This window comes from Spermophilus citellus (assembly GCF_964194105.1).
Source record: "Spermophilus citellus genome assembly, chromosome: 16".
Taxonomy (NCBI): Eukaryota; Metazoa; Chordata; class Mammalia; order Rodentia; family Sciuridae; genus Spermophilus; species Spermophilus citellus.
This window is the reverse complement of record NC_138196.1, coordinates 1,623,947-1,650,453: the sequence shown is the minus strand read 5'-3', so window position 1 is coordinate 1,650,453 and position 26,507 is coordinate 1,623,947. Positions and strand designations below refer to the sequence as shown.

Here is a 26,507-nt window from a genome sequence, read left to right as displayed (position 1 = left end):
GGTTTTATTCCTAAGTCTTTGATCCATTTTGAGTTGCGTTTTGTGCATGGTGAGAGATAGGGGTTTAATTCCATTTTGTTGCATATGGATTTCCAGTTTTCCCAGCACCATTTGTTGAAGAGGCTATCTTTTCTCCAATGTATGTTTTTGGTACCTTTGTCTAATACAAGATAATTGTAATTTTGTTGGTTAGTCTCTGTGTCCCCTATTCTGTACCATTGGTCTACCAGTCTGTTTTGGTGCCAATACCACTCAGAAGATGATATACAATCAATCAACAAATGTATGGAACAATGTTCATCATCTCTAGCAATCAGAGAAATGCAAATCAAAACTACTCTAAAATTTCATGTCACTCCAGTCAGAATGGCAGCTATTATGAAGACAAATAACAATAAGTGTTGGTGAGGATGTGGGGAAAAAGATACACTCATACACTGCTGGTAGGACTACAAAATGGTGCAACCAATATGGAAAGCAGCATAGGGATTCCTTGGAACATTGGAAATGTAATTGCCATTTGACCCCGTTATTCCTCTCCTCAGTTTATACCCAAAGGACTTAAAAATGGCGTACTACAGGGACACAGCCACATCAATGTTTATAGCAGCACAATTCACAATAGCTAAATTGTGGAACCAACCTAGATGCCCTGCAATAGATGAACAGATTTTAAAAATGTGGCATATATACACAATGGAATATTACTCAGCAATGATAGAGAATAAAATCACGGCATTTGCAGATAAATGGATGGAGTTAGAGAAAATAATGTAAGTGAAGTTAACAAATCCCCAAAAAACAAATGCCAAAAATTTTCTCTGATATAAGGTGACTGACTCATAGTGGAGTAGGGAGGGGGAGCATGGGAGGAATAGACAAACTCCAGATAGGGCAGGGGGTGGAAGGGGAAGGGAGGGGGCATGGGGTTAGAAATGATGATGGAATGTGATGGACATTATTATACAAAGTATATGTATGAAGACACGAATTTGTGTGAATATACTTTGTATACAACCAGAGATATGAAGAATTGTGCTCTATATGTGTAATAAGAATTATAATGCATTCCTCTGTCATATACAAATAAAATAATAATAATAATAAAGAGAAAGAAAATATGTGGTCTATAGTTCATTTTCTTTTAAGTTGGATTGGGTTGTCTCTTTATAGATCTAAAAGTCATTTACACAGGAGGACTCTTATGGCACAGACTGAGCATTAGATTTTGGACTTTGTAGCATACAGATTTCAGATTAGGAATATTAAGTCAGCAAATTCTATGCAAATATTCCAAAGTCTAAAAAACTCTGAAATATGGACACTTCTGGTCCCAAGCACATCAGATAAGGGTTTCTCAAACTATACGCAAACTCTTTCAATCATCTTAGTACTTTTGATAACTGCTATTTTATGTTTTATCAAATAACATTGGACTTGATAAATTGAGTTAAGATGTCATCATTGAGTTAAGATTTCATCACCTTCTGAGTCTTTCTGAAACTAAAAGTAAAAATAAGATTATACATATTCGAGATGCTAGACTGCCACGGAACCAAGAGATGATAGTATAGAAGACAACATACTTTATACTACCTTCATAGTTCCTGTTTATACCTTGTGTTTAATCTGTTTGTTGCTATAACAAATTACCAGAGCCTTGGAAATGTATAAACAATACAAATTTACTTGGTTCATAATTCTGGAAGTGGTAAGGCCTAAAAATGCAGCATGAGTATCAGGTAAGGGCCTTCACACTTTTTTATCCCATGGCAGAAGGCAGAGGGACCAGAAATAATCTATTCTCAAGAGTCCCTTATTTACAGGGTAGATCCTCCATGGCCTAGTCACCTATTAAAAGACTCACCTTTTAATACTATTCCAATTAAATTTCAACCTGAGTTTTGGAGGAGACAAACACTCAAATCATAACACCTTACCTCATCTCCAATTCTGGAAGCTGGCTTGATGTCATAAGCAATTCAGAAAGATTGGATTTTGTTTGGCCAAAGGCACCTTGTTCTATTCCACAGAGGCCATCCACATCTGGTTGCTTTCATTCTATACCTCCTCTAATAAAGGCAGATTGCTTTACCCTCAAACATCAGAAATGTGTTTGCCTTCAGGCAAACCAAACAACCCAAAATCTGGTGTCTGTACAGAAGTCCTGAGGCCTAGGGTACTATGGGATTCCTATTTCTTCTACCAGCACCATTCCTGGTCCAAATTCTACTTCTATGCTGGTTCTAGAGGTTCTTGAGTGTAGCAATTAAAATAGAGGCCCAGAAATATTCTCAAAAAATTTTTATGACTATTAACTGGCCACGTCTATTAACTGGTATTTTGTTCAGTTCCCACACAGGTAGCTGTATTCAGTTCAAAGTATACTTCACAGTTTTAGCTGAACACCTTTATTTTCAATTTTAATTTTTTGTTTGTTTTTTGGTACTGAGGATCGAACCCAGGGCCTCAAGCATACAAGGCAACTACTCTACCAACTGAGCTCTATCCCCAGCCCTCAATTTTAAATTTTATTACCAAAAAACTCTACAGGTCTTGTAGGTTTCACCCAATAGGTGGCTATATTTTGAGTAAGTGAAGTGACCTTATTCTCTTTCTATATTGCAGGTTTGATTCCAATACTAACCACTTGACTTTCAAAGATCTGAAAAATCATCAGGGTCTTTCTTTTCATGTAAACACTTTAAACATTGAAAATCACTATTCTTCAGACACAGTATTTTCTATGTCATGCAAAGGGGTTCAGCAAAGTGGCGTTGGGAGTGAACAAGTAAATATAGAAGTAAGCAAGTCTCTACTAAAAGGGAAAAAAATATAAAACAAAAGTGACATTGAGAAGAACCTTTCGTTAAGCCCCAAATCAAAGCAAAAAGAAGAAAACTACTCACTCATTATGTAGGAATGCTCAGTAAACTTGGAGCTCCTTTTTTTAATATTTATTTTTTAGCTTTAGTTGGTCACAATACCTTCATTTGTTTATTTTTATGTGGTGCTGAGGATTCAACCCAGGGCCTTGCACATGCTAGGCGAGTGCTCTACCTTTGGGCCACAACCCCAGCCCAGGGAGCTCCTTTTTTAAAATTATGTCATATATAATAAGTTTACAGAAGTACAATTTTGTTTTTATTTGGTTTTTGTCCAGTCTGAGAAGTCCCTACTTTATCACAAGAAAAAGTTCGCAGACTTTCAACTTCTGGACTTCTGAGGATTCATTCATCAGCTGGAAAGTAGTATGAGAAACTACAGGCCAGAATTTTGACTTCTAGGATCCCTTCTAGGATGTAAAGGAGAATAATGTTCTTACAATCCATTTACAAAATGATCCTTTTCTACTTTCCCCATTCACCTTCTATTCCCCTATATAATTCATTGTTACTATAATTCTATTTGTTATAAATATTCTACTTCTTTAGAAAATCAATCCTTTCCATACTTATTGCTATCTTTAGAAAATTATAAACTAGCAAAATAGTCAGATGTCATCAAGTTTGCTACAAATGGTTATTACTGAACAGAAGCAAGCACAGTACCTTTAGATTTAGTTAAAGGACTTTAACATTAGGTAGCTGGTAGCCACAGAAGAGACTCTAAAGGGAATAAATTTTGAGGCCCCCCTTCTGATGGGTAAATTATATAGACATTATACATATAATTATCCTTGTAGTAACCCTAAGTTTAAGAAATACAGACTTCAGCTCATGAAATGAATAAATATACAGATGTTCTCCTCATCTTCAGTCATCAAATGTTTATTGAGCCTCTACTATATGCTAGGAACTTTGCTAGTCATACAGTAGGTGCTCAAAAAACATTAATTTTTCGAGGCATTTTAGATGCAGGGCGAAAAAAACGTAATGGCCCTGACCACAAATACAAGCTCTTAATGTTCTGGAGAAGAGAGACTAGGGATAAATATGTAAATTGACAATTGAAATCCCCACTTTGGGAAATAATAAGTGCTGTGAATAAATTAAAATAAATGATTGTAATTGGGATGCAGTCTTTTATTCGGTGGTCTGGAAAGAGTTCTGATTGGATGGCATCTGGTGTGAGTCTTGCTAAAATCATACACATATGTGACTCTTAATTTTATTTCTGTCCATTTTTTTCCTCTCTCTCCCATCCAGTCCTTCTCTTTATACCTCTCTCTTCTTTCCTTTGGCCCTTTCACTATATCTTCCATTTCCCTCTCTTTATCTCCTTACCATATAACCTTCTGCTTCCTGTTTACATGTTTTCTTTGACTTCCTAAGAAAAGTGTCTGCCTGGCCCACCAGCGAGTCTCTGACTCTTTCCCTCCTTCCTGCCCTACCTTAAAGCAAACCAAAGTTAAACTCTTTGTGTTACTTGTGGAATTTAACAAATATAGTCATATATTTGCTTTTCTGAAATAGGTATGTCATTATTCAATTACTTTGGCCTTTGCATTTTCTTTCTTTACTGGGAAAACAGACTTCAGGTATGCAGTGTGATACCAAATATATAATATGTAAATATTTGAAATGTTTCAATTATTTAAATTCTCCTGAATGCAAGTGAACTTTGGAATACAATGATAAATTTTGTATTTGAAGAAACATGTGCTCCATTTACAGATGATTCCAGACTCTGATCTTTTCAGAAGCTGCATTTCAAATTTTATACGTAACAGAAACTAACTTTTTCTATTTTATGCTTTTAACTAGAATCTCACTGATATGTTTTAATGATTTTCTTTATAATAACTGTATGTAATTATCTGTACTTATTAAAGTCATCTTAATAGAACTTTCCTTAAAACTGGGAAGGCATAACACATCTATTTAAGATACACTGAAAATATTTATTTTCAGCGATAGCCTTCTTAAAAGGAACTCTGTACAGAATTGTTTTGTATTAACTCCATTCTAGTAAGACTGCAGCACATTTCATAAAGTAATACATAAAGTAACATATCCTAGTAGGTTATTTCTAAATTTAGTTATGATGTTCTTCAATAAAACTATCCACAAATTCAAGAAATGACTTGAATAAGACTGAGTGAACATGGGAGAGACCAATATTGTTTTCCTAATGACATAAACATTTAAATAATTTCAAATGTGACTCAATGAGTGTTTCACATTACTTTACTCTCATTTCAAAAATATGACAAATCATTTTCTGTTTGTCTGCTAAAACATACAACAATAAGACAGAACTTCACACTGATGAAACACCTTCAAGGTAGAAGAGTCTACTGCCCTAACATTAGTGTGGGCTAGAGACCCTTCCTCGGTATGTTCATACAGCCTCCCATTTTGCTGACAGTTTTGGTTGATGTTTCTTTTTTCAGCCTTATAGTTTGAACAAAATTGTTTTTCAAAGAGGTTATTTTTTAGCCTTATAATTTCAACAAGGATTTTTCAATGTATCTTTGCCTCCTGGATTTAAGATTAGGTAAGCCCACTTTCCAGAAAGCAAGTAGTAGGTAGAAGGGGACAAGATGATGATCAGATGACAGCACCAGCAGAGTCTAAGGATGGTTCAGAAATCTGAGAGCATCACCCAGTGGGTGCACTTACATCAGGACTTCCTAGGGTGGGGCTGGGGTTGTGGCTCAGTGGCAGAAAACTTACCTCTCATATATGAGGCACTGGGTTCGATCCTCAGCACCACATGAAAATAAATAAACAAAATAAAGATATTGTGTCCATGTATAATTTTAAAAATACTTTTTTTTAAAAAAAAAGGAACTTCATGGGGTGATTTCAGGACAAACCGAAGTAATAAACAAAAGTACTGATTCCTTTCCTCTTCATTCCTCTCTCAAACCTCTGCCTCCATTTACTCTGCCTGCAAATGAGAAAAACAGAACCAAACTTACAGGGCTTTGTGTGGATTGACTGGTTAATTTTATAGGGACTGTTGTCACTACTGTTGCTGCTTCTGCTATTGTTACTGTTATTTCGGTATGTAAGGGACCGGCGAAACGTTGGAGGAAGAGACCACCAAGAGACTGCCTCATGCAACAGCAAAAGGGTTTATTTGGGGACCAGCATGCTGGGGCTCAGAGCTCACTAGAGCAAAGAGAGAGAGCCTTGAGAACAGCTTAAGCAGAGCTTATATACTTTCCTTGGATATGGCAAGGAGGGAAGTTCATTGACGGGTCAGGGAGAGTGGGCAGTTTGCCTGCAACCGAGTGAGGGAGTGCATCCTGCAGTTTGGCAGTTGGGGACAGCACATTCTGGGAACAAGATTAGCAAACAGTTCACAGTTGGGGACAGCACATCCTGGGAACAAGATTTCAACAGTGTTTTGTTAAGCATATAGAAAAACAGAGTGGCAAGTACCTATTTTATTAACCTTTCAGGTACTTAGTTGTATCTTATGCAGCTAGGACTATTTGTGTGGTTGCAGTACTTAATGTATCTTAAACTTATATAAGCAACCTAGATGCTACAAACTTTCAGGTTTACCATCTTGGTAACTCAAACCATTGTCATACACATTTTATAACTAAGCATATTTTAAGTCTGGTTTTGTTGAATATATTTTGAACAACCATGCTTTAAAGTGCTTTCAGGAGTATAGAAGATAAATTCAAATTATGTACCCAGTTTTCAGGGAAACAATCAATATAAGCAATAAGCACCATCTATAGGAAAGTCATTCAGAAATTATTGGATTTACCATGGAGGGAAAAAAAAAGAAAGATATTTACCTAATTTGGTAAACTGTTTGCAAAATGACTGACAACATCCCTCACTGTACCCATGAAGAGTCCTTCCTTATGCTGATTCTGGGCCTGACTGTATGACTTGCTTTGAACAGTGGAATTATAGCAATTGTGATGTAAGCAGAAGAGTGAAAGCTATCTATATGAGCCAGAGTTCTCCAGATAAACTAACCAGCTCCAGAGAGAGATGAAGGAGAGAGATAGAGACAGAGAGATTTAATAGAAAAAATGGTTGATGTAATTATGAAGGCTGTGATTATGTGGTCTGTAAGCTGGTACCCAAGAAAGCCAGTGCTATAGTCCTAGTACAAAGGCCCAAGAACCAGGAGAGATAATGGTGTAAGTTCCAGTCTGAGGCTGAAGGACTGAGAACCAAGAGAATCAAAGGTATAAATTCTTATCTAAGTGCAGGACAAGACCAATGTCCCAGCATGAAAACAGAAAGAGAGAGAGTGAATTCTTTGTTTTTTTGTTCTATTCTTTGAATTTTTGTTCTATTGTGAGTTCCAAAAGAATGGATTAAGCCCATCTACACAATCTGCTTTACTCGGCAGATTCAAATGATAATCCCATCTGGAAACACCCTCACTGACACATCTAAGATATTTAAACAAATGTCTGGGCACCCCAAATCACTGTCTAGTTAACAAAATTAATCATACAATGCTCAGTCAGTGGCTTTTTCCTCTTTCTGGCAGACTCTTCCTTCATGATGTGAATAAGCACAGGCTTGCCTGCTGAACATTGTGAAGGATTCATGTTACTAATTATTTAAATGATTGATAGAATTTACCATTAATCATCACTTATTTGCTTGCTTAGTAATCCTTCTGAAATAATTCTCTCCTTTGTCATCTTTGGCCACTGAAGTTTCTACTCAATTAACTTAGTGATCAGCTAAAGTTAGACAAAATTTCTTAAATGCCTAAAATCGATAATTCTCCCAGACTTGGTTCAGGGGCTTTGTGTGCATTTGGGGGCAGTTTACAGCTCTGCCTTTCTTTCCACTTCCTGCTTGTGCAGAACTTCAAGGTAAACAACAGCTCAGAGTTTAAGGCCTCCTCAGATCCTTCCTGAGTATGCATACAACCCTAAGCATGTGCATGATCTTCTAGATTAGGAATATGTCATACCTTTTTAAAGCTCCTAGGCTACATGGTTTCTTAGTTGTTTCCTGTAAGATTTGATCTATGTTTTTTCCCAACTGTTAGCCACATCACTTTTGATACAATGTTAAAACACCTGCCTACAAATGTTCTCAATAAATGGTCTCTTTAGAGAGAGACCTGAGCATTGGGCAAGTTTGATTGTGTCAGGTCAAATAAGGACACGCATTTCCACTTGGGTTATCAGACAAATCAGTTAATATTAATTCTTTGGGCATGAACATTTGAAAAATTTCCAGTGCTGGTCATTCCACTCCTTCTGCTACTGAGAATTCAGGTTCCTTCCTCTATTCCCAAGACTATTGCTGAACTGAGGAGTGGGACATGAGGTTAAGTTAAAACAATCCAAAGCTTGCTCTTTTTACCAACCCTCATCAGTTTTTCCCTGAACAAATATTTTCTGTGTTGCTATAAACCTTTGGCTGATTTCCAGAGTTCTAAAAAATTTTATTCTAACAATTTTGGCAGATTTTGTTGCTGTTGTTGATTTTACAAGGGATACAGTTTTAGATGCCATTTTCACCACACGTCACTCTGAACAGTAAATTAACCTTACCAAATTGAACTAATAAACAATCAGCTCACAAGTTTTAATGTTAATTTTATGGCAATGAAATCTCACATACTAATGAATATATGTTAAATTAAGTAAATTAAGCAAATCATACATTTCAACATTTTGGCTATGAAATATAACCACAGATAATGATGTAGGGATGTATTCTAAAATATGAAAAACAATGCAATATGAGCCTTCCTGAATTTGGGTAACTACTTGAAAGAAATACTACTCAATCGAATTTTCAAGATCTAAAAGATGTGCTGGGGTTGTGGCTCAGTGGTAGAATGCTTGTCTTACATGCGCTGAGCACTGGATTCAATCCTCAGCACCTGATCAAATAAAGGTATTGCACCTATCTACAACTAAAAAACAAAAAGTCTTTAAAAAAATCTAAAAGAATAAATCAATAATTTAAAATTTAGGACGATAAACTGTAATAAGTTAATAGTAAATTCCATTGGTGTATTAATTCATCAAAATGAAAGTAAAGGTTGTTTATTAGAAACAGACTATATAAGAACATTAAACTCAGTTTGTACCTTAACTTTTGTCAAGAGTGATTGATGATAGAAGATGAAACCAAGAAGAAATGTAGTTTTATAACTGTACTTTTGTTTGCTGACACTACAAAAAAAAACAAATCTCTGCTACACAAGGAATGAATTCATAGTGTAAAAACACAAAAGGATCTGAATTTGAGAGTATACTGCACTGAGACAGAAACAAACTCAGAAAAGGCTAGGTGTAAAAACAAAGTTGATTTGTTAATTATTATATCGTTACCCTTGAATTTTCTGCCATTTTTCAAGTAGTTTTCTTTTTAAAATCAGTCTTCTCTCACGAAAGTTTTTGTAAATCATATTTTTTTACATTTGTCTTCATAGCAATTGCTGAGGCAGATAACTCAATAAACTTAACAAGAAAAACCCAAATAACCCAACCAATAAATGGGCAAATAAACTAAACAGACATTTATCAAGAAAACAAATGCAAATAGCCAACAATTATATGAAAAAACTGTTCAGCATTCTTAGCAATCAGGGAAATGCAAATCAAAACTATACTGAGATGTCATCTCACTTGAGTTAAAATGACAATCATCAGGAATACAAATAACATAAATACTGGTGAGGATGTGGGGGGAAAGTACACTCATTTGCAACAATTTATATTGTTGGTGGAAATGCAAATTAGTACAACCACTCTGGAAAGCAGGCTGAAGTGTTCTCAAAAGACTAGCAATAAATCTACCATATGACCTAGCTATAACACTCCTTGATAATTATACAAAATAACTAAAATCAGTGTGCTGTAGTGATAAATGCATTCCAATTCTTAAGTAGCACAAGTCACAATAACCAAGTTATAGACCAGCCTAGGTGTCCCTCAATAGACAAATTGATTTTTAAAATGTGGTATATATATATATATATATATATATATATATATATATATATATATATATATATATATACACATATACATAATGGAGTTTTACTCAGCCATAAAGAATAAAAAAATAAATAAAAATAAAGCCATAAAGAATGAAAGCATGTCATTTGGATGGATGAAATGGAGAACATAATGCTAAGTCAAATAAACAAGACTTGGAATCAAGGGTTGAAATTTTTCTCCAATATACAGAAGCAAGAGAAAAATAAGGAATTTTTAAAATAGGAGGATCTCAAGAAAATAGAGGGAAGAACAAGGGGGCACATCAAAGGGACTGAGGGAGCAGGAGAACAGATGGGAAAGGGGAGAAACTGTGGAGTGAAATTCACCAACTATGTGATGTGCATGTATGAATATATCACAATTAATTCCACCTTAATGTATAACTATAATGCACCAGTAAAAACACAGATTAATAGAAGAGAGATAAATAGAGGGGCAGAAGGGGTTCAGGGGGAGGGAGGTGGGGAGAGAAGAAGGTAGTACTAGGGATTGAAATGGAGCAAATTATGTTGTATGCATTTATGAATATGTCAAAACAAACCCCACAGTTATGTATATCAATAGGCACTAATAAAATAATATTTAAAAACAAAACAACAATGAAAAAACTATTTTCAGAGAAAGAGAATTCTAAACTAAATGATAAAGTATATCTAAAATGGTGTGGACAAAGGGTTCCTTCAGTTGGACGATTCAGTATTGAGAAAGCTACTTTAATTTGCTAATTTTCGGGGCACAGGTAGAAAAAACAGTTAATGATGGTGCGTTAATATAGAGGACAATTTAAAAGTGCATATGGAGTCAAACCCTTCCTATAAGTCATCACAAACCCCTATATCATACCTAAAGATTACTATTATCCTCTAAATTGTTCTTCATAGCTATAAATAGCATATGTACCCTCTAAATTTTGATTGTCTATCAGAATAATCAATTCATCCCTAAGATTCTGACTATAATCATAATTTCTACACAAATGAACATATTATTATCTTAATTGTAAGGTACCTATTAGTTTTATATGCTTTAAATTTGTCTTTTTGATTAGATAATATGTTCCTGGAATTCTTAGATGTTGTGCCACCCTCTCCTCCCCTCTTTTGCTCTTCTCTCCTTTGCTTCATGCGTGGTCCTGTGCCCCTTTCATTTCATTCCCACTCTGCTGAACAGCGATTGCCTCCTCTCTTCCCTCCACCCATTAAAATGATTTTGCAATCATAGAACCTTCTCAATTAATTTAATAAAGGTTCTCAACAACTGTATACTGGCTCTGTCCTAGCTAAATATATTTTGAAACTTGGTCCTATCTCATTTTTCATTTTTATAAACTGTTCCATTCTGTCTCATGTCAGTGGAGAGTTGTCTGTCTTGCTGTATTCATTCTTCATTATCTGGTCACTGAAACATAGATTCTATTTGAATCATTCCACTGGAAAAAAAATCACAATTTTCAGTCCTCATCATAATAGAAATTTCCATAGCATTTGAAGCAATCGACCACTCTTGCCTTATAAAATCCTCTTACTTTGGCTTCCTTTCCTCTCCAAACATATCCTCTTCTCTGTTTCCGTTACATTTTCTTACCTAGAATTAAATCTTCTATTTAGATATCTTTTCTTCAATGAAGTCATCCCTGATCTCCCAAGCATGAACTTGAGACCCCTCCTATGAGTTGTCTGAACACTATTTTCCCAACAGCATGTGTTCTGTTGTACTGTAATTATCTGTCTACTTGTCTATACATTTTGGGTGACCAGAGACTATATCTAATTCAGCTGCCATGTGAATCCCTCAAAAAGACCACAATTTTCTTATCATCATCATCTTCTCCTTCATTTTCCTTGTATTCATCATCTCCTCCTCATCATCATCTAGAAAGCAGTGAGATAAGAGCCTTAAATGAAATATTCTATTTAATGTTCTAATTTAAATAATTTGCACCAAAGAAACTGAGGTTCAGAAAGATCAAGTAATTTTCCCAAAAGGTCACCTAGTAAGAAAGCAAGATTTGAACACAGGGAGTCCAACTCCAGAGCTTCCTCTCCACTCCTCCTTTACTGGAGAACAATATTACAGCACTTCATTTTTCTCCAGAAAACTATTTCTCTCTTTCCATTCCTTACCTTTCTTCTCCCAAGAGTCTACTTCTCAGATTACCCCAACTCCAATATCCCTGTAGCCACCCATTCTGTGGCCTGTGGGAACTGGCTCATTTGGAGTTTGCCAGAGAGGTACCAAACCAATTGTGGGTCTCAGCCCCAGCTGAGCCAGCCCACTCTTTATCACTCCCTGGAGAATGCTCAGAGATCCTGCTTTCTCACTACACAGGTACGAACAGGCCTACATTAGAAAGAGAAGAGCTATTTTTTTTAAGTATTTAAGTCAGCTTGCCCCCACCCAAGTTGAGAAAACACTAGGTCCTAAGAGCCATAACAGGTGTAAGGGTGGGCATGGTGGCACACACCTGTAATCCCAGTAACTTGGGAGACTAAGGCAGGAGGATCACAAGTTCAAAGCCAGATTCAGCAATTTAGCAATGCCCTAAGCAATTCAGCGAGATCCTATCAAAATTAAAAAAATAAATAAATAAAAAAGGGTTCAGATTGTGTCTTAGTGCTTAAGTGCTCTTAGATTCAATCTTTACCACATGCACCTCAGATCTTTACCACATTCAATCTTTACCACATGTACCTCAGATATATAACTCCAGGATATATAAAGAACTCAAAAAACTTAACTCCAAAGAGACAAATAACCCAATCAATAAATGGACCAAGGAACTAAATAGTCACTTCACAGAAGAATAAGAAATATGAATGGTCAAAAAAAAGAAAAAAAATGTTCAACATCTCTAGCAATTAGATAAATGTAAATCAAAACTACTCTAAGATTTCATCTCACTGTAGTCAAAATGGCAATTATCAAAAACACTTTCCTATCCCCTTCCTGTCCCCCCTCCCCTCCTCTCCCCTTCCCTCCCATCTTCTCTCTCTCTCTCTCTATCCCATCTACTGTAATTCATTTCTATCTCTTGTTTTTTTTCCTCTTCCCCTTATGTGGATGCGTAACCATTGTTTTTAACAGCTCAACTCACAATAGCCAAACTATGGAACCAACCTAGATGTCCTTCAACAGATGAATGGATAAAGAATTTAACCCAGCTATCCCTCTCCTCGGTCTATACCCAAAAGACTTAAAAATAGCCTACTACAGGGACACAGACATATAAATGTTTATAGCAGCACAATTCACAATAGCTAAACTGTGGAACCAACCTAGATGCCCTTCAATAGATGAGTGGATTTTAAAAATGTGGCATATATAAACAATGGAATATTACTCAGCAATAAAAGAGAATAAAATCATGACATTTACAGGTAAATGGGTGGAATTAGAGAAGATAATGCTAAGTGAAGTTAGCCAATCCCAAAAATCCAAATGCCAAATGTTTTCTTTGATATAAAGAGGCTGATTCATAGTAGGATAGGGAGAGGGAGCATGGGAAGAATAGATGATAGGGCAGGGAGGTGGGAGGGGAAGGGAGGGGGCATGGGGTTATTAATGATGTGAAATGTGATGATCATTATTATACAAAGTACAGGAATGAAGACACGAATTGGTGTGAATATACTATGTATACAGCCAGAGATATGAAATTGTGCTCTATATGTGTAATAAGAATTGTATTGTGTTCTGCTGTCATATATAAATAGAAAAAAAAGGTATGGTAATTTAAAAAAGAAAATGTGGCATATATTCACAATGAAATATTACTCATCCTTAAAGAAAAAATGAAATTATGGCATTTGCCAGTAAATGAATAGAGCTGGAGAATATCATGCTGAGTGAAATAAGCCAATCCCAAAAAACCAACTGCGGAATGTTTTCTCTGATATGCAGGTACTAATTCACAATAAGGGGTGAAAGTAGGGAAGGATCAAGGTACTTTGGATTTGGCAGAGGGGATGGGAGGGAAGAGAGAGGGTATGGGGATAGGAAAGATAGTAGAATGAATACAGCACTGTCACCCTAGGTACATACATAGCTACACCAACAGTGTGATTCTTCATTATGTACAACCAGAAGAATGAGAAAGTTATATGTATCTTCAAAATGTATGATGTGTCAAAATGCATTCTACTGTCATGTATAACTAATTGAAACAAACTAAAAACACAGGTGTAAGTACATTCCTTAAGTTTGATAATTTAATAAAGTCCATGAAGAGCAAGAAGGAAAAAAATATTATGGAATGTAAAAATGAGTAATGCTACTGTTGGTATATTAGAAACCCCATCTCTAGGCTACCCAGATGCTTGCCCATTCCCTACTGCTTCATGTGCTCCTGCCGCATCTCCTTAGCATAAACTGGTTCTTTGAACTGTTGAGCACAGGGACTGTTTTCCATCCCTGGATGCCCATCATCAAGTATAGTTCCTAATGTAACGTAGGTAGTTTAAAGAAAAGAATGAGGAAGTTTGTCTATATAACCCAATGACAAGAAAAATATATTCCCATCAAAGTTTTTTTTTTCCTCTCAGCAAGGTGGTTTCCAAAGAAATCTGGTAGAAAATTTTAAAAACTGAACTTGAATCTGTCTGGCCAGATGCTGTTGCTAGTATTTCAGAACTAGAATGGAAAGTTAAGTGGTTCTCAATTCTGTCTCCTCTAATTTTTTGAAGCAGAGAGATTGACATAAACTGTCACCCATGCCCCATATTCTATCCACATTTCACCTTGCTGCCCATGTGTGGCCCTTGTTACCCAGTGGTAGCATTCCATTATCCTTCTATCAGCTCTGTCCACTCTGGGAGCTTGTATTCAGCTTCTCATTTTATACACAGGCAAGCATCTTAACATGATTCAGTGTTTTCTAGTGACAAGGCCACACGTTCCTTCATACAATATAACACAAGTAAGGGGCAAGGTGAAGGACAGATCCCAGGGCCTGCTTGCCATCACTCATTCTTGTTTCTTTTCCAGGTATTGGCCACCCTGGAGAATCCGTGTGCAGACACCTGACAGCCAACTGGAGTGATCTATTCCTGAGACTGATAAATTTTCTCCAGTCAGCACCGTGATACTGTCATGGGTAGATGCATAGCCTCAAAATTGAAACTTCCTGAGAAAAGAATATCCTGAAAATTATTTGAACTGTATTACTGAAATTCTTTTTAACATGTGGTGACTGGACCCTGTTTATTCATTGCAAATATAAATAGGGCTAATTTTTAGAGATGTGCCTGAATAAACATATTTTACACACCCTCTATATTAACACTAGCAGTTAGAAACTGTAACTCATTTTGTGTTGAGTGTTTAGTTTTTACATAGAAGAGAAATCAAGAAAGAGGTAGTTAAATAAGATTGGTAGATTTCAGATCCTGTATCTCCATATTTGTTATGCATTTTTTATAGGGGACTTTATTAGGAAAATTAGTAAAACTTGAATGGGGTTAAAATATTAGAGGGCAATAATGTATTATTAACCTGATTTTGATAGTTTTACTGTGATTGTATTGGGCATTGTATTATTTGAAAAGTACTATAAGGTATTGGAAAGAAGTATAAAAATTATCTCAAGTTACTTACAGGGTAATACGAAAAATATCTGATGCACATAAAAGATAATGAAAATCACAATGCACAACTTCCAAAATGTCCAGGCATGAAATAAGAAATCACAGCTATCAAATATTTTCTCCATCAATGCCATTGACTTTAAAACTCTTAAAGAATTAGAAGGTTTAGACCCAAGTTACTGTGAGCCAGATGTAATTCCATTTCTTTCTGTATTCAATGGAAAGTAAAAGGAGCAGAGAAACAACTATTCTAGTATTATTCTGTATTATATTTAGTCTTATTATCATAGTAGTATTATTTGTATTTTAATAGTATTATTTGTATTTTAGTAATATGATTTGTATTATATTTAGTTTTGAATTTATTTTAATACAGTGTTAAAGATAAATGACTCACCACCTTGGGGCATTATCTCCATCTAATTTATCTCTAAAACAGCTCATTGTATCTCTTAGTATAAATCAAGTTAATAACTTTTGAGTAGGGCCCTTTTTTAATGGGGCAGCAAGTACTACCAACACTGACTCCCCACTAAGAACTATTTTCTTCCCATACTGTTTCAAAAGGTAATAACTAAAGTCTTTGCCTGGTTCAGTAATTTGGGAATCTTAATGCTTGCCACTTTCACTGTGGCCCTTTCCATATACTGTAAAAATAAATTCATGAACAGTTCTCAAGTTCAATGTTCATTCTTTTACAATCATGGAGTGTGCTAGATGATAAGAGGAATAGGGTTCCTCAAGATGCTTATAGACTGGTGGAGGGAGATAATAAACTTGGATAAACTCCAAATGCATGCATACAAAACATATGCACAAAAACAATTTAGGCATGATAAAAAGAAATCCCTTTTCTCTTCCTGTCCCCTCTTCTATAAGGAAGGAGGGGGACATGCAAACTTATCAACCAGGTTGGAGACTTCCAATGTGATAATGTGTACAAAGATACCTCCACTCTAGGCATCCCTTACTCCATGGCTTTGGCTTTCCTAACACAAGGATGAAGGAAAAGCCTCTGCTTCCCAGTCACTGTCTGCCCTGTCAGCCTCAGAAGTAGAGAGGCATAGGAACACCTCTTCAAGTCCTTTTCAGTTCCTAGGTGCCAGAGACAGCAGGCTTGTTCAACTCGAGATGATATTGATCTTTTTCCTGAGGATCTACAAATTTCTGACCTGGAACTTCTCAGAGTTTCCGCATTTAATTCTGTACCCCAGCTGACTGCAAGCTGTATTCCACTGCAAAGGGGAGGCTGATCTGCATACCTGTCAAGCCACTAACAAAGCATGGAGTTTCCAAGACCCAGCTCCTGCCTTCTTGCCCCAGTTCCAGCTGCTGCTCAGTTCAGGAGGGGTGAGTGAACTAGCTGCTAGGACTGGGGAGAGGGTCTATGGAAAAATCATGCACTTTTCAACCCCATCTGAAATCTCCAAGTAATTTTTAATTCTTGAATCTGCTTTTCCTCCTCCATTCATTTTTACCACATACAGACTTTCCAAATTTGCTGAACCTGCTGAGCCTTCTCACGCTGCTTCTTGATATTAGTCAGAAATGACTCTGTCTACAACAAAAGAAAGGAGAGAAAAAGAAAGCTACAGGAAGAGGGCTAAAGTTAAGAACATTCATGTTATATCAAATAGTAATTAGTCACAAGAAGTAGTGCTTAAACATTCTACAGCCATTTCTAATGAATCAGGCTGAGAAGAAACTGAGAAAGTACTTATTTTCATCTTCTTCAGAACTTTCTGGATGTCACCTCAGGTGCTCCTGGAGACGTTTTTATATAGATTTTTGAGCCAGGGGATTCCTGTAGTCCAGAGGAATTTCTCCTCAGCAATTTAAAAATCTTATCTCAGATATCCTGTGTTACTTTAAGATATTTGAATTTGGTTTGTTGAGGTGGGGCAAGAAAATTCTACTGTGTTTTGGTTGTACATCCCACAGAGCTTATCAGTTCTCCCTCTTATTTATCCTGTCCCTCTAAGAGAAATGTACAAAATTAAAGCAAACAAAGGACCAGCCTGTTTAACACTATTTGAGGAACCTCAGATGTGAAGCTCAACTCCTCAATCTATTAATAAAGTAATTTCCATTCAAATGTCGGGGAACATTGGCCCATCTTCACAATGGAGTTGTCATGAGGACCATATTAGATGTTGTCACGAGGACCATATTAGATGATAAGTAGTTGGAAAAATATACAATATAAAGAAAGTGCATTGTATTTTAAAAATCTACTAAAATAAGAAAACACAGAGTCTGGGAAAAAGGACATGAGACTGTTTTTCACTTAGAATTATTATTTTTTTTCCTTGATACTATCAAAGATTTTTACATTGGAGAAGTTTCCGAATATTAATGTTTCTTTTAAAAGAAAATTTCTTCTACCACCTGAAGTCTACCATTTGACATCACATGAATTTTTCCAACTTTTGCCCTCTTCACACTCTCATCCAGTAGGTGCTCCATTACATTTTTATTAATTTGCATAAGAGGCTACAAATTCAAGTGTAAATAAATTATTTGCTGGATGAGCTTATCAATCATTTTTCAAAACTGTTTAGACATTAGATGTGATATGACTAAAGGACCCCCTCCCTGGGTGACTAACAGACTAGCAGCATGTGAGTAGGGAGTATTTGGGGCTTTAGGTAGATATGGGATGAACTCTAATTTTTGTTTTTTGTACATAGAGCTTATTTGTCTTTCATGTCACTAACTCACAAGGATATAGTACTTTGTTCATGCAGCACATCATAACCACTTAAGCTTTACATTTAGTGGAGTATTTATTTCATATAATAATCCTAAATCTATTATTAGAAAATCACCCTATATTATCTTTTTTTCTGTGTCACCATTATTTCTTATTAGGTGCTTATTTCTTCTGTACTACCGACTAAATTATTTTCACAAAATTAAAATTTAAAAAAAACTTAAGATTTTTGTTATTGTTGTTTCTCTGTTTTTTGTGTGGTGTTTGTTTGTTCCATGAATGAAATATGATGTCAATAACACAGAGTAAATGAGTTTTCTAAAAAGAAACATTTGTTTCATGTGTTATTTGCGGGTTGGTCAAGAAAATTTACAGCTAATTCACCAATTCACATTATAAGTCATTTGATTAGTGTGGTAACTGGCATGTAGAGCAATGAGAATGCAGTTTTGAAAAATTAAATGCTCAGCTATTATACCAAGAGACCAAGAAAATACATATACATACAAGCCCTATGATTTTACTATAAGGAATCATTCATCTTGTTTCTAATTTCAAGCACAATGTCCAATCTAGTTGTGACTTAGTAGGTAATTTTTAACATATTCTGGTAAAATAAATAGAAGAATCTATAGAAAACAGCTGGACCTGAGTATGCACTAGGCACGTTTTATTTTTTTTTTAATGTTTTCTTTTCTTTTTTTTTCTAGAAGCCTAAAGTAATTCTGTGAAGTTAATTTCCAAGTAGCTCTAATTGTCCTTAAGTTGGTGTATGGAGAAATCCACTGCTCACAGTCGTTAGAAAGCACTTGGATGAAACACACCACAGCTACTTGAAAGGGATGTGAAGTAACCTGAGTCCTGCACAATAGGCTTTTACCCTGACCACACTCAACTGCTTCTTGCAACATGGTTTATAGAGAAGAACAATTCAACACAAAAAAAATAAGTTAAACATGCAACCATTTTGTGAAGTAAGTTATTTTTATATGGCATTCTGATGGTATTTATATAATAGATACTCCATAATACCCTTTTATTCTTCACCAGAAGCACTGAAAAATGAACTCTTAAATCCTTCTTCTAGACAAAATGTAAAATCGAGCATGAAAATACACACTGTGAAACTAATTTATCTTGTCACACACTGTAAATTCTTTAATTTACTTCCCAAAACCCCCAAAATGTTACAAATTAAGAACAATTTTCCAAGCTGAAGAGATAAGTTTAAAGGACATGGTAGAAACAAATGACAAATCTAAATTAAGATTGAAATATAGATCCAATTCTGAAAAGCATTGTTGCCTGAAGTGGGTGGGTTGTATGCTCTTAGTCCAGGAAGGAAACATAGTAAACAAAGTAATCCTGATCCAGTTACAACCAGAACATGGAGAAAACAGAAGCCTTTGGCCAGGCAGGTTTGGACAGGAACCACCCACAGGAAGGTTATTCCAAACTTTGAAATGCTTGTTTAATGAAAAAGAAAAAGAAACACTCAAAAAACAGCTAAGAAAGAAAGATCAAAGATGATATGCCTGTGAGTTGGGAATGTGAGGAAGGCGAGAAAGACAAAGAGCTAGAAAAATGGGGGAAAATCTAAGTGAAACAATTGCACCCCTTAACTGTTACTTTGATTTCCTTGATTTCAGTTATTATTATTATTATGCAGTTATTATTATTATTATTCAGGTATTAGCAGTCAACCATGATCTGAGAATATTAAATGGAAAATTCTGAAAATTTCAAGATGTTTTAAATTGTCGTCCATTATGAGCAACATGATGAAATCTCACCCTACCCTGCTCTATCTCACCTGGCATGTGAATTATCCTTTTGTTCAGTGTATTCACCCTGTATACACTATATACCCAATAGCCAGATCAACTGATTTGATGGTATCTCCATGCTTGTATTCAAGTGACCCTTATTTTACTTAATAATGGCCCCAAATTTCAGGAGTAAATATAATTGTAATTTTATTAGTGTACATTGCCATAAGTGTTCTGTTTTATTTTCATTATGGTTGCTAATCTATTATTGTGTCTAACTTATAAATTAAGCTTCATCATAGTTATGAATCAATAGGGAAAAAATAGTATTTAAGGTTAAGTACCATCCAATGTGAGCATCCACTAAGGATCTTGAAACTCATTCCTTGCAGATATGTCCATTCCAAAGAGAAATACACACAAGATCAAAAATAATAATCATGACTATTATGGCTGGTAGTTAGCCCAAAACCTGCTCATGTTATTTTTTAATTCCAAGTGCTTACCTTCTCATAACCTTTTGTGTCTAGCCCATGTATCTACTCATGCTGTGTTTATCTCACTCTGAGTCAACTTAAACAGGAACTCTCAGGGCCAAGCATTATCACCAGTTTTTATAAAAATAATACCCTACCATAAACACTTCTGAGTTTGCTAGAAATCTGATGATCTTAATCATCAGAATTAATTGACAGAAGAATGAATGAAGAAACAAAAATCCACACCACCCTATGTTCTGCCATTTTACTGGTCTTCTCATATCTTCCAATCCTCTTTCCTTTCAGGAGGGAACAACAAAATACATTCTCCCTTCTCATTCAGATTTACTTAGCAATACCATTGAAACCTTTCTACCAGCAATGCTCAAAGACTCTTAGGATTGGGAGAAGGAGGAAAAACTGTAGAAGTATACTTTTTATCAGTAATTGTCAATGTTTTCTTCCATACAAAATGGAATTCTGTGAATGACATGTTTTCAGTTCATTGTACATATTAAACTTCTTAGGGATCATATACAATCATTAAATACATAGTCTCAAAGAATATTTTTTAATGAAATTCTTATGTGATGACATATAATCATATGTATAATGTCAATTTTTATAAAATTAACATCTATATTCTTTTTCAATTAATTAATTTATTTATTTTAATTAAGTATATATGACAGCAGAATGCATTTTGGATCATTGTACTCAATTGCAGCACAACTTTTCATTTCTCTGGTTGTACAGGATGTAGCATTGCACCATACGTGCAGTCAGTCATACATGTACCTAGGGTAATGATGTCCATCTCATTCCACCATCTTTCCTGCCTCCATGACCCCTCCTCATTCCTTCCCCACCTTTGCTCTATCAAAGTTCCTCCATATTCTTAAATATTTTTCAGAAAGATACTCTTAAAGTGTCTCTGAAGACTGAGATTATGATTGATGGTTACTTTCTTTTTTATAGTCTTCTGTAAATGTATTATGAATTGCTTTTCACATCAGAAAGGAAAAAATAACTTATTTTAAAAGATGTCTCAGGGACTAGGGATGTAGCTTAGTGGTATAGTGCTTGCCTATGCACAAGGTCTGGGTTCAATTCCCAGTACTCAAAAAAAACAGAATTTTTTTTTAAAAAAGTTGTCTTCAGGTTACTCTCAGCAAAATTATTTTTATAACACATGTCTGGTTAGTTTGAAACAAAACAGGTGAGAACACCAATTATCTTTCTTCAAATATGAAATACATACTTCAGTTGTTCTTGAAACCCAAGAAATTTTATTCTTTGAGATATAAAGTATGGATTTGATTTCGACTTTAGAAACTCAATCCTTCTCAGAATTTAAGTATCCACCCTTATAAAAGTAATATATTAGGATAAAAGTCAGAGAAGGAAATAATAAAAATAGCATATGAACTGGAGGTATCATTGCAGTTTTTAAAAGTCACTCTTTCAATGCAAAATTTCATTATAAAGGATTTACCAAGTTATTTAGTTATGGGACTTGGCTATGAGCACCTAAAAATAGGTGAAATGATGAAATTCTGAAGGCTTCCTGTTTGAAAAATTGCTCTCTAAATGCATGACACATAGATACTTTCCAGCCTCTATAAATGAATTTCACAAAGACTGGTTAAGCAAGGTGCCAACCATAAATTTTATTCCTATCCCTGAAGTAGAAATCCTCAATATTCTACCTAATCTCTTGCTAATAGGTGACTATCTGGGCTTTCTTGATGTATAAAATAAACATATTAAAGATATAATACTGCCATCAATTCACTTATTCACATACTCAACAAGTATACCTGTATGTCTAATATATGCATTGTTTTAGGCTCTGATAGTTAACAGGGTGTATAAAAAATATCCCTGCCCTTTTAAGTGTTTCATATTCTTTTTAGCACAAGACACTAGCAGAAAACCAAGATATAGTTCAGATCCTTGAATTATACAATTAATGCTACTTTTCATCTTTGAAAAACTATTTTTATTTTGAAGGATCATTCCCAATTTCTTGATTTCTTCTTCCTTCCTTCCTTATTTTTTCTCCTTTTTGTACAAACTATACCCCTGCATTGCAGAACATGGTAGGCACAATTCATATATGGTTATTGAGCACATCAAATGTGGCTAACCGAAACAGATATGTATGAATACACACCTGATTTGAAGGATTCAATATTAAAAAAGAATATAAAATAACTCATGAATAATTTTTACATTAATTATATGTTGAAATGATATTATTTTAGATGTAATGGATTAAATAAAATACATTATTAAAATTAACTTAATCTGTAAGTAAACAAAAATAAATAAGTGACTTTCATTTAAAAATATTTATTTCCTGGGGCTGTGGATGTGGCTCAAGCGGTAATGCGCTCGCCTGGCATGCGCATGGCGCTGGGTTCGATCCTCAGAACCACGTAAAAATAAAATAAATGTTGTGTCCACCGAAAACTGAAAAATAAATATTTAAAAAATTCTCTCTCTCTTTCTCTCTCTCTCTCTCTTAAAAAAATTAAAAATTAAAATATTTATTTCCTAAAAAATTCAAATTTGTGTATGTATCTCACATTACACTGCAGAACATGTGCACTGTACTAAATATATTCAATTTGTTACTGGGAGAAAACTAGAGAAGCTTATTATTTCTCAAAGCATATTTGTATAAGGAATGATTACATACATTTTAATTTTAGAAGTTGATTACAAGGGTTAGCCCATGTGAACAAGCACACTTAGTTCAGAAAAAGAATTGTGTATGAGTCACTAATAGTTTTGTGTATATTACGATGATTATAAAATACAGTAGGACCTAATGACTCACCTCTTTTATCTTTAGAATCTAGAGTGAGAAAGACATTGTTCTTTTCTGCCTTGGTAACTTATTTCAAATTATTGGAGAAAAGTACTTCATATAAAACCGATCAACAGATCCATTCTTGTGGGTTTTATATTTTGTAAAAGGATTATTTGATATTTCAAGTACCAATTCAATGTGTGCTTATATATGACTTTATGTCAGAGATGAAGATGCCCTTACTATATACACAATGATGAGAAACACAGTAAAAATGAAAGATTACTTCTATTTTCTCCTCAAAAGTAGAATAAATCAAATTCTTTTTCTATTAGCTGTGATTCGGTTAGTATTTGAAGTTCTTATTTCAATGGATTTAGCTCAATGAAATGTCCCCAAACTTTTGAAAGATTCATAGTAATTTTAAGAAAACATTTTATGAAAGACAATTATTTAATATTTTTCATTATATATATTGAATTTTTATAGAAAGAACAATGTAATTTTTTTTCAAATCAAGTTTAGTTTTCAAAACAATTTGGAAGTGTTTCTATTGTATTTTTCTCAACAATTTAGTTTAGAGTCCTTACTATAATTGATATCATATTTTTATATATCCCAAATAACTTTTATTATAATTTCATAGTAACATGTATATTGCATAAGAAAGGTGCCTCTGAAATAATTTTGGATGTGAAAAGATAGGTAGAATAAAATACCTCTCAGTGTCATGTTATAGGAACCTGCACTCATTACAAGTCACATCTTGAATTTCTTTTAAATAAATCCTAATAACATGCAATATAATATGTAGCCACACCTCTGATCTACATAAAATGAGACTTATAGGCATACTTCTTTGTCCAAATAAACAATTACTTTTAATATAGATCCCAATATTTTTTTTAAAGACATCATTCTTTTTTTTTTTTAATATTTATTTTTCAGTTCTCGGCAGACACAACATCTTTGTATGTGGTGCTGAGGATCGAACCCGGGCCGCACGCATGCCAGACGAGCGCGTTACCACTTGAGCCACATCCCCAGCCCTAGATCCCAATATTAAATCAGATTTTTTTCCTAACACATTCTCTCATTATCTTTTCCTCTAAGAAGTCTAAAACTTTTGTCTCTAGGATTTAACTTTTGTCTCTGTGATTTGACCATTGAAAACTCAATCAAGATACTATTTTCATTTGCATAAACACTTGTACAGAAAATGACATTTTTCACGCTTTTATTTCTTTTAATACATTTTTACTATACATCTACTCTGCACTAGACACTATGTTAGGCTGCAGAAATATAATGACGAGTGAAATAAGACACTGTTAGAGGGAGCGGGGTTTAACATAGGTTAGGGAAGTTAAGGAAGGCTTCCCTGACACAGTTTGGAAGAAGAGTGGGTTGTGCTGGTGAAGTCTTAGAGGAGGAGTGTTCTAGACAGAAGAAATATCATATGCAAAGGCCTCAGATTCCTTGAGACCCTCCCAGACATTAGGCAGCAGGACCCCACACCCCCCGACACTCTGGGGGCTGACTCACCTCGCTCGCCAGGTCCCTCTTGGCTTTGGCTGCCAGGAAGGTCAAGGAATCAAGACTCAGCTCAAACCCTCTTGCCTTCTGGTTTTCCCAGCTGCTCTTGTACCGTTTCTGGGGGATTTAGGAGACAAGAGATCATCCTCTGTGAGAGGGCTTCTCTAGACTCTGAAATGACCTTGCTAACAAGGAAACCACAATCACATCTTCCCTGGAAACTGAAAGCCCCAGGCTCACACAGACTGAACACACGCAGGCCTCCTTGCTGGTGGCCGAAGACCCCTCGGCACACAGGGCTTCAATCAGAAGACATTAAACTCCAGAAGCCTTGAACATATCAGGAATATGTGAAGCCCCCAAAGACAGGCCACAGGCAGAGCAGCATTGCACGACACAGAATTTGGGGGAAATCTGTCCTCTGTGTCTATCCACGTGCCCCCAGCGGCAGGGCTCTGGCTATACCCTTTCTCCATCCATTGGGCCTTTCCTTCCTCCTGTTCCCTGTTCTACACCCACCTCCCGGTTTCAAAGTCTGTTTTTGGGAAGCCCCCCTCCCTTTCTGTGTGGGAATCAATTTAGCATTTGTTTCTCCTTCCAATCCTCGCCACCACCTATTCCCAGATCAGAACCCCAAAGCCCTAGGAGCTGCATGGAGAGCTAAGAGTGGACCCTCCTTAGAAGAGAGAGGCAGGGGAGACAGGACTATGGATACTCTTCCACCTGAGGGAAACCACTGTGCATGCTCCTTCCAGTGCCTGATGCATATCTGCCCAGTGAACCCTCATGAAAACCCAGCGAGGAAAGGCTAGCCTCGTTCCACTCCTGGGACAACTCAAAGTAAAGAATTTGTCCAAAATGTGTGGAACTGGAGGTTATCATGTTAAGTCAGACAAGCAGACACAGAAAAGTAAGTACCACACATTTTCTCTCCTATGTGGAAACTAAAAAAAAAAAAAATCCAGACAACAGAAAACAGAAGATGGGCTAAAGGACAGAAGAAGTGGACCTGCGGGGAGAGGAGGACAAGAGGGGGCACCTGGGAGGCGGCCTGAGTCAACAGGACAGACACATGTATGGGAAAATGTCACAGTGAAGCCCACTAATTGGACAGTTAGTATGATTGAATAATTATAATAAAGAACAATAATAAAAAAGAATTTGTCTAAGGTCAAATCCCTGGGACAGTGACAGATCGGGGATCAAACCCAAGCAGTTTAGGGCCAACTTCTGAGCTCTTCCCACTCCCCTCTGCCACTACTCAACTTTGACCCCTGGAATAACCACTCCCTGTGACCCCAGGATCCACCCAGAGCCTCAAGTCTGACACCAGCTCATCGCTAGGGAAGGTCGCCAGCCCCTACCCAGGAACATGGCCCAGGAACCAGATGTGCTAGGGAGCAACGTTTAGAACCACCCCATGTCAGTCACCTCGGTTGGCACAGACACCACCAATGGGGCTGGTGGGCTGCGTGGCTAAAGGCACAAGTAGCAGAGCCCATGGCTGCCCACACCCCCTGCGGTACCTCGCTGAGGTGAGCAGCATTGGCCCGGGCCTGTAGGAAGAGAGGCTCGTCTTTGCTGATGGTGTACTGGTGGATAGACTGCTGGTTCTCTGCCCTGTAGGCCACCTGTTGGGAGAGAAGCAGGTGGGGGTGATGGGAAGGGCATTACAACTCCTGCAGCAGGTGGGGAACTAGGGGACACTG

General features: G+C 36.0%; 1 protein-coding gene across 1 annotated transcript in view; it reads right to left on the bottom strand.

Annotated features, from left to right (window-relative positions):
* The window catches only part of LOC308635049 (nebulin-related-anchoring protein-like), a gene marked incomplete at its 3' end in the record, with an annotated part of 128,221 nt that overhangs the window by 65,508 nt on the left and 36,206 nt on the right, over positions 1-26,507 (bottom strand). The window contains 2 exon segments of the mRNA XM_081269314.1: positions 24,781-24,915; positions 26,325-26,429. Coding sequence (XP_081125440.1) covers positions 24,781-24,915; positions 26,325-26,429 — 240 coding nt within the window.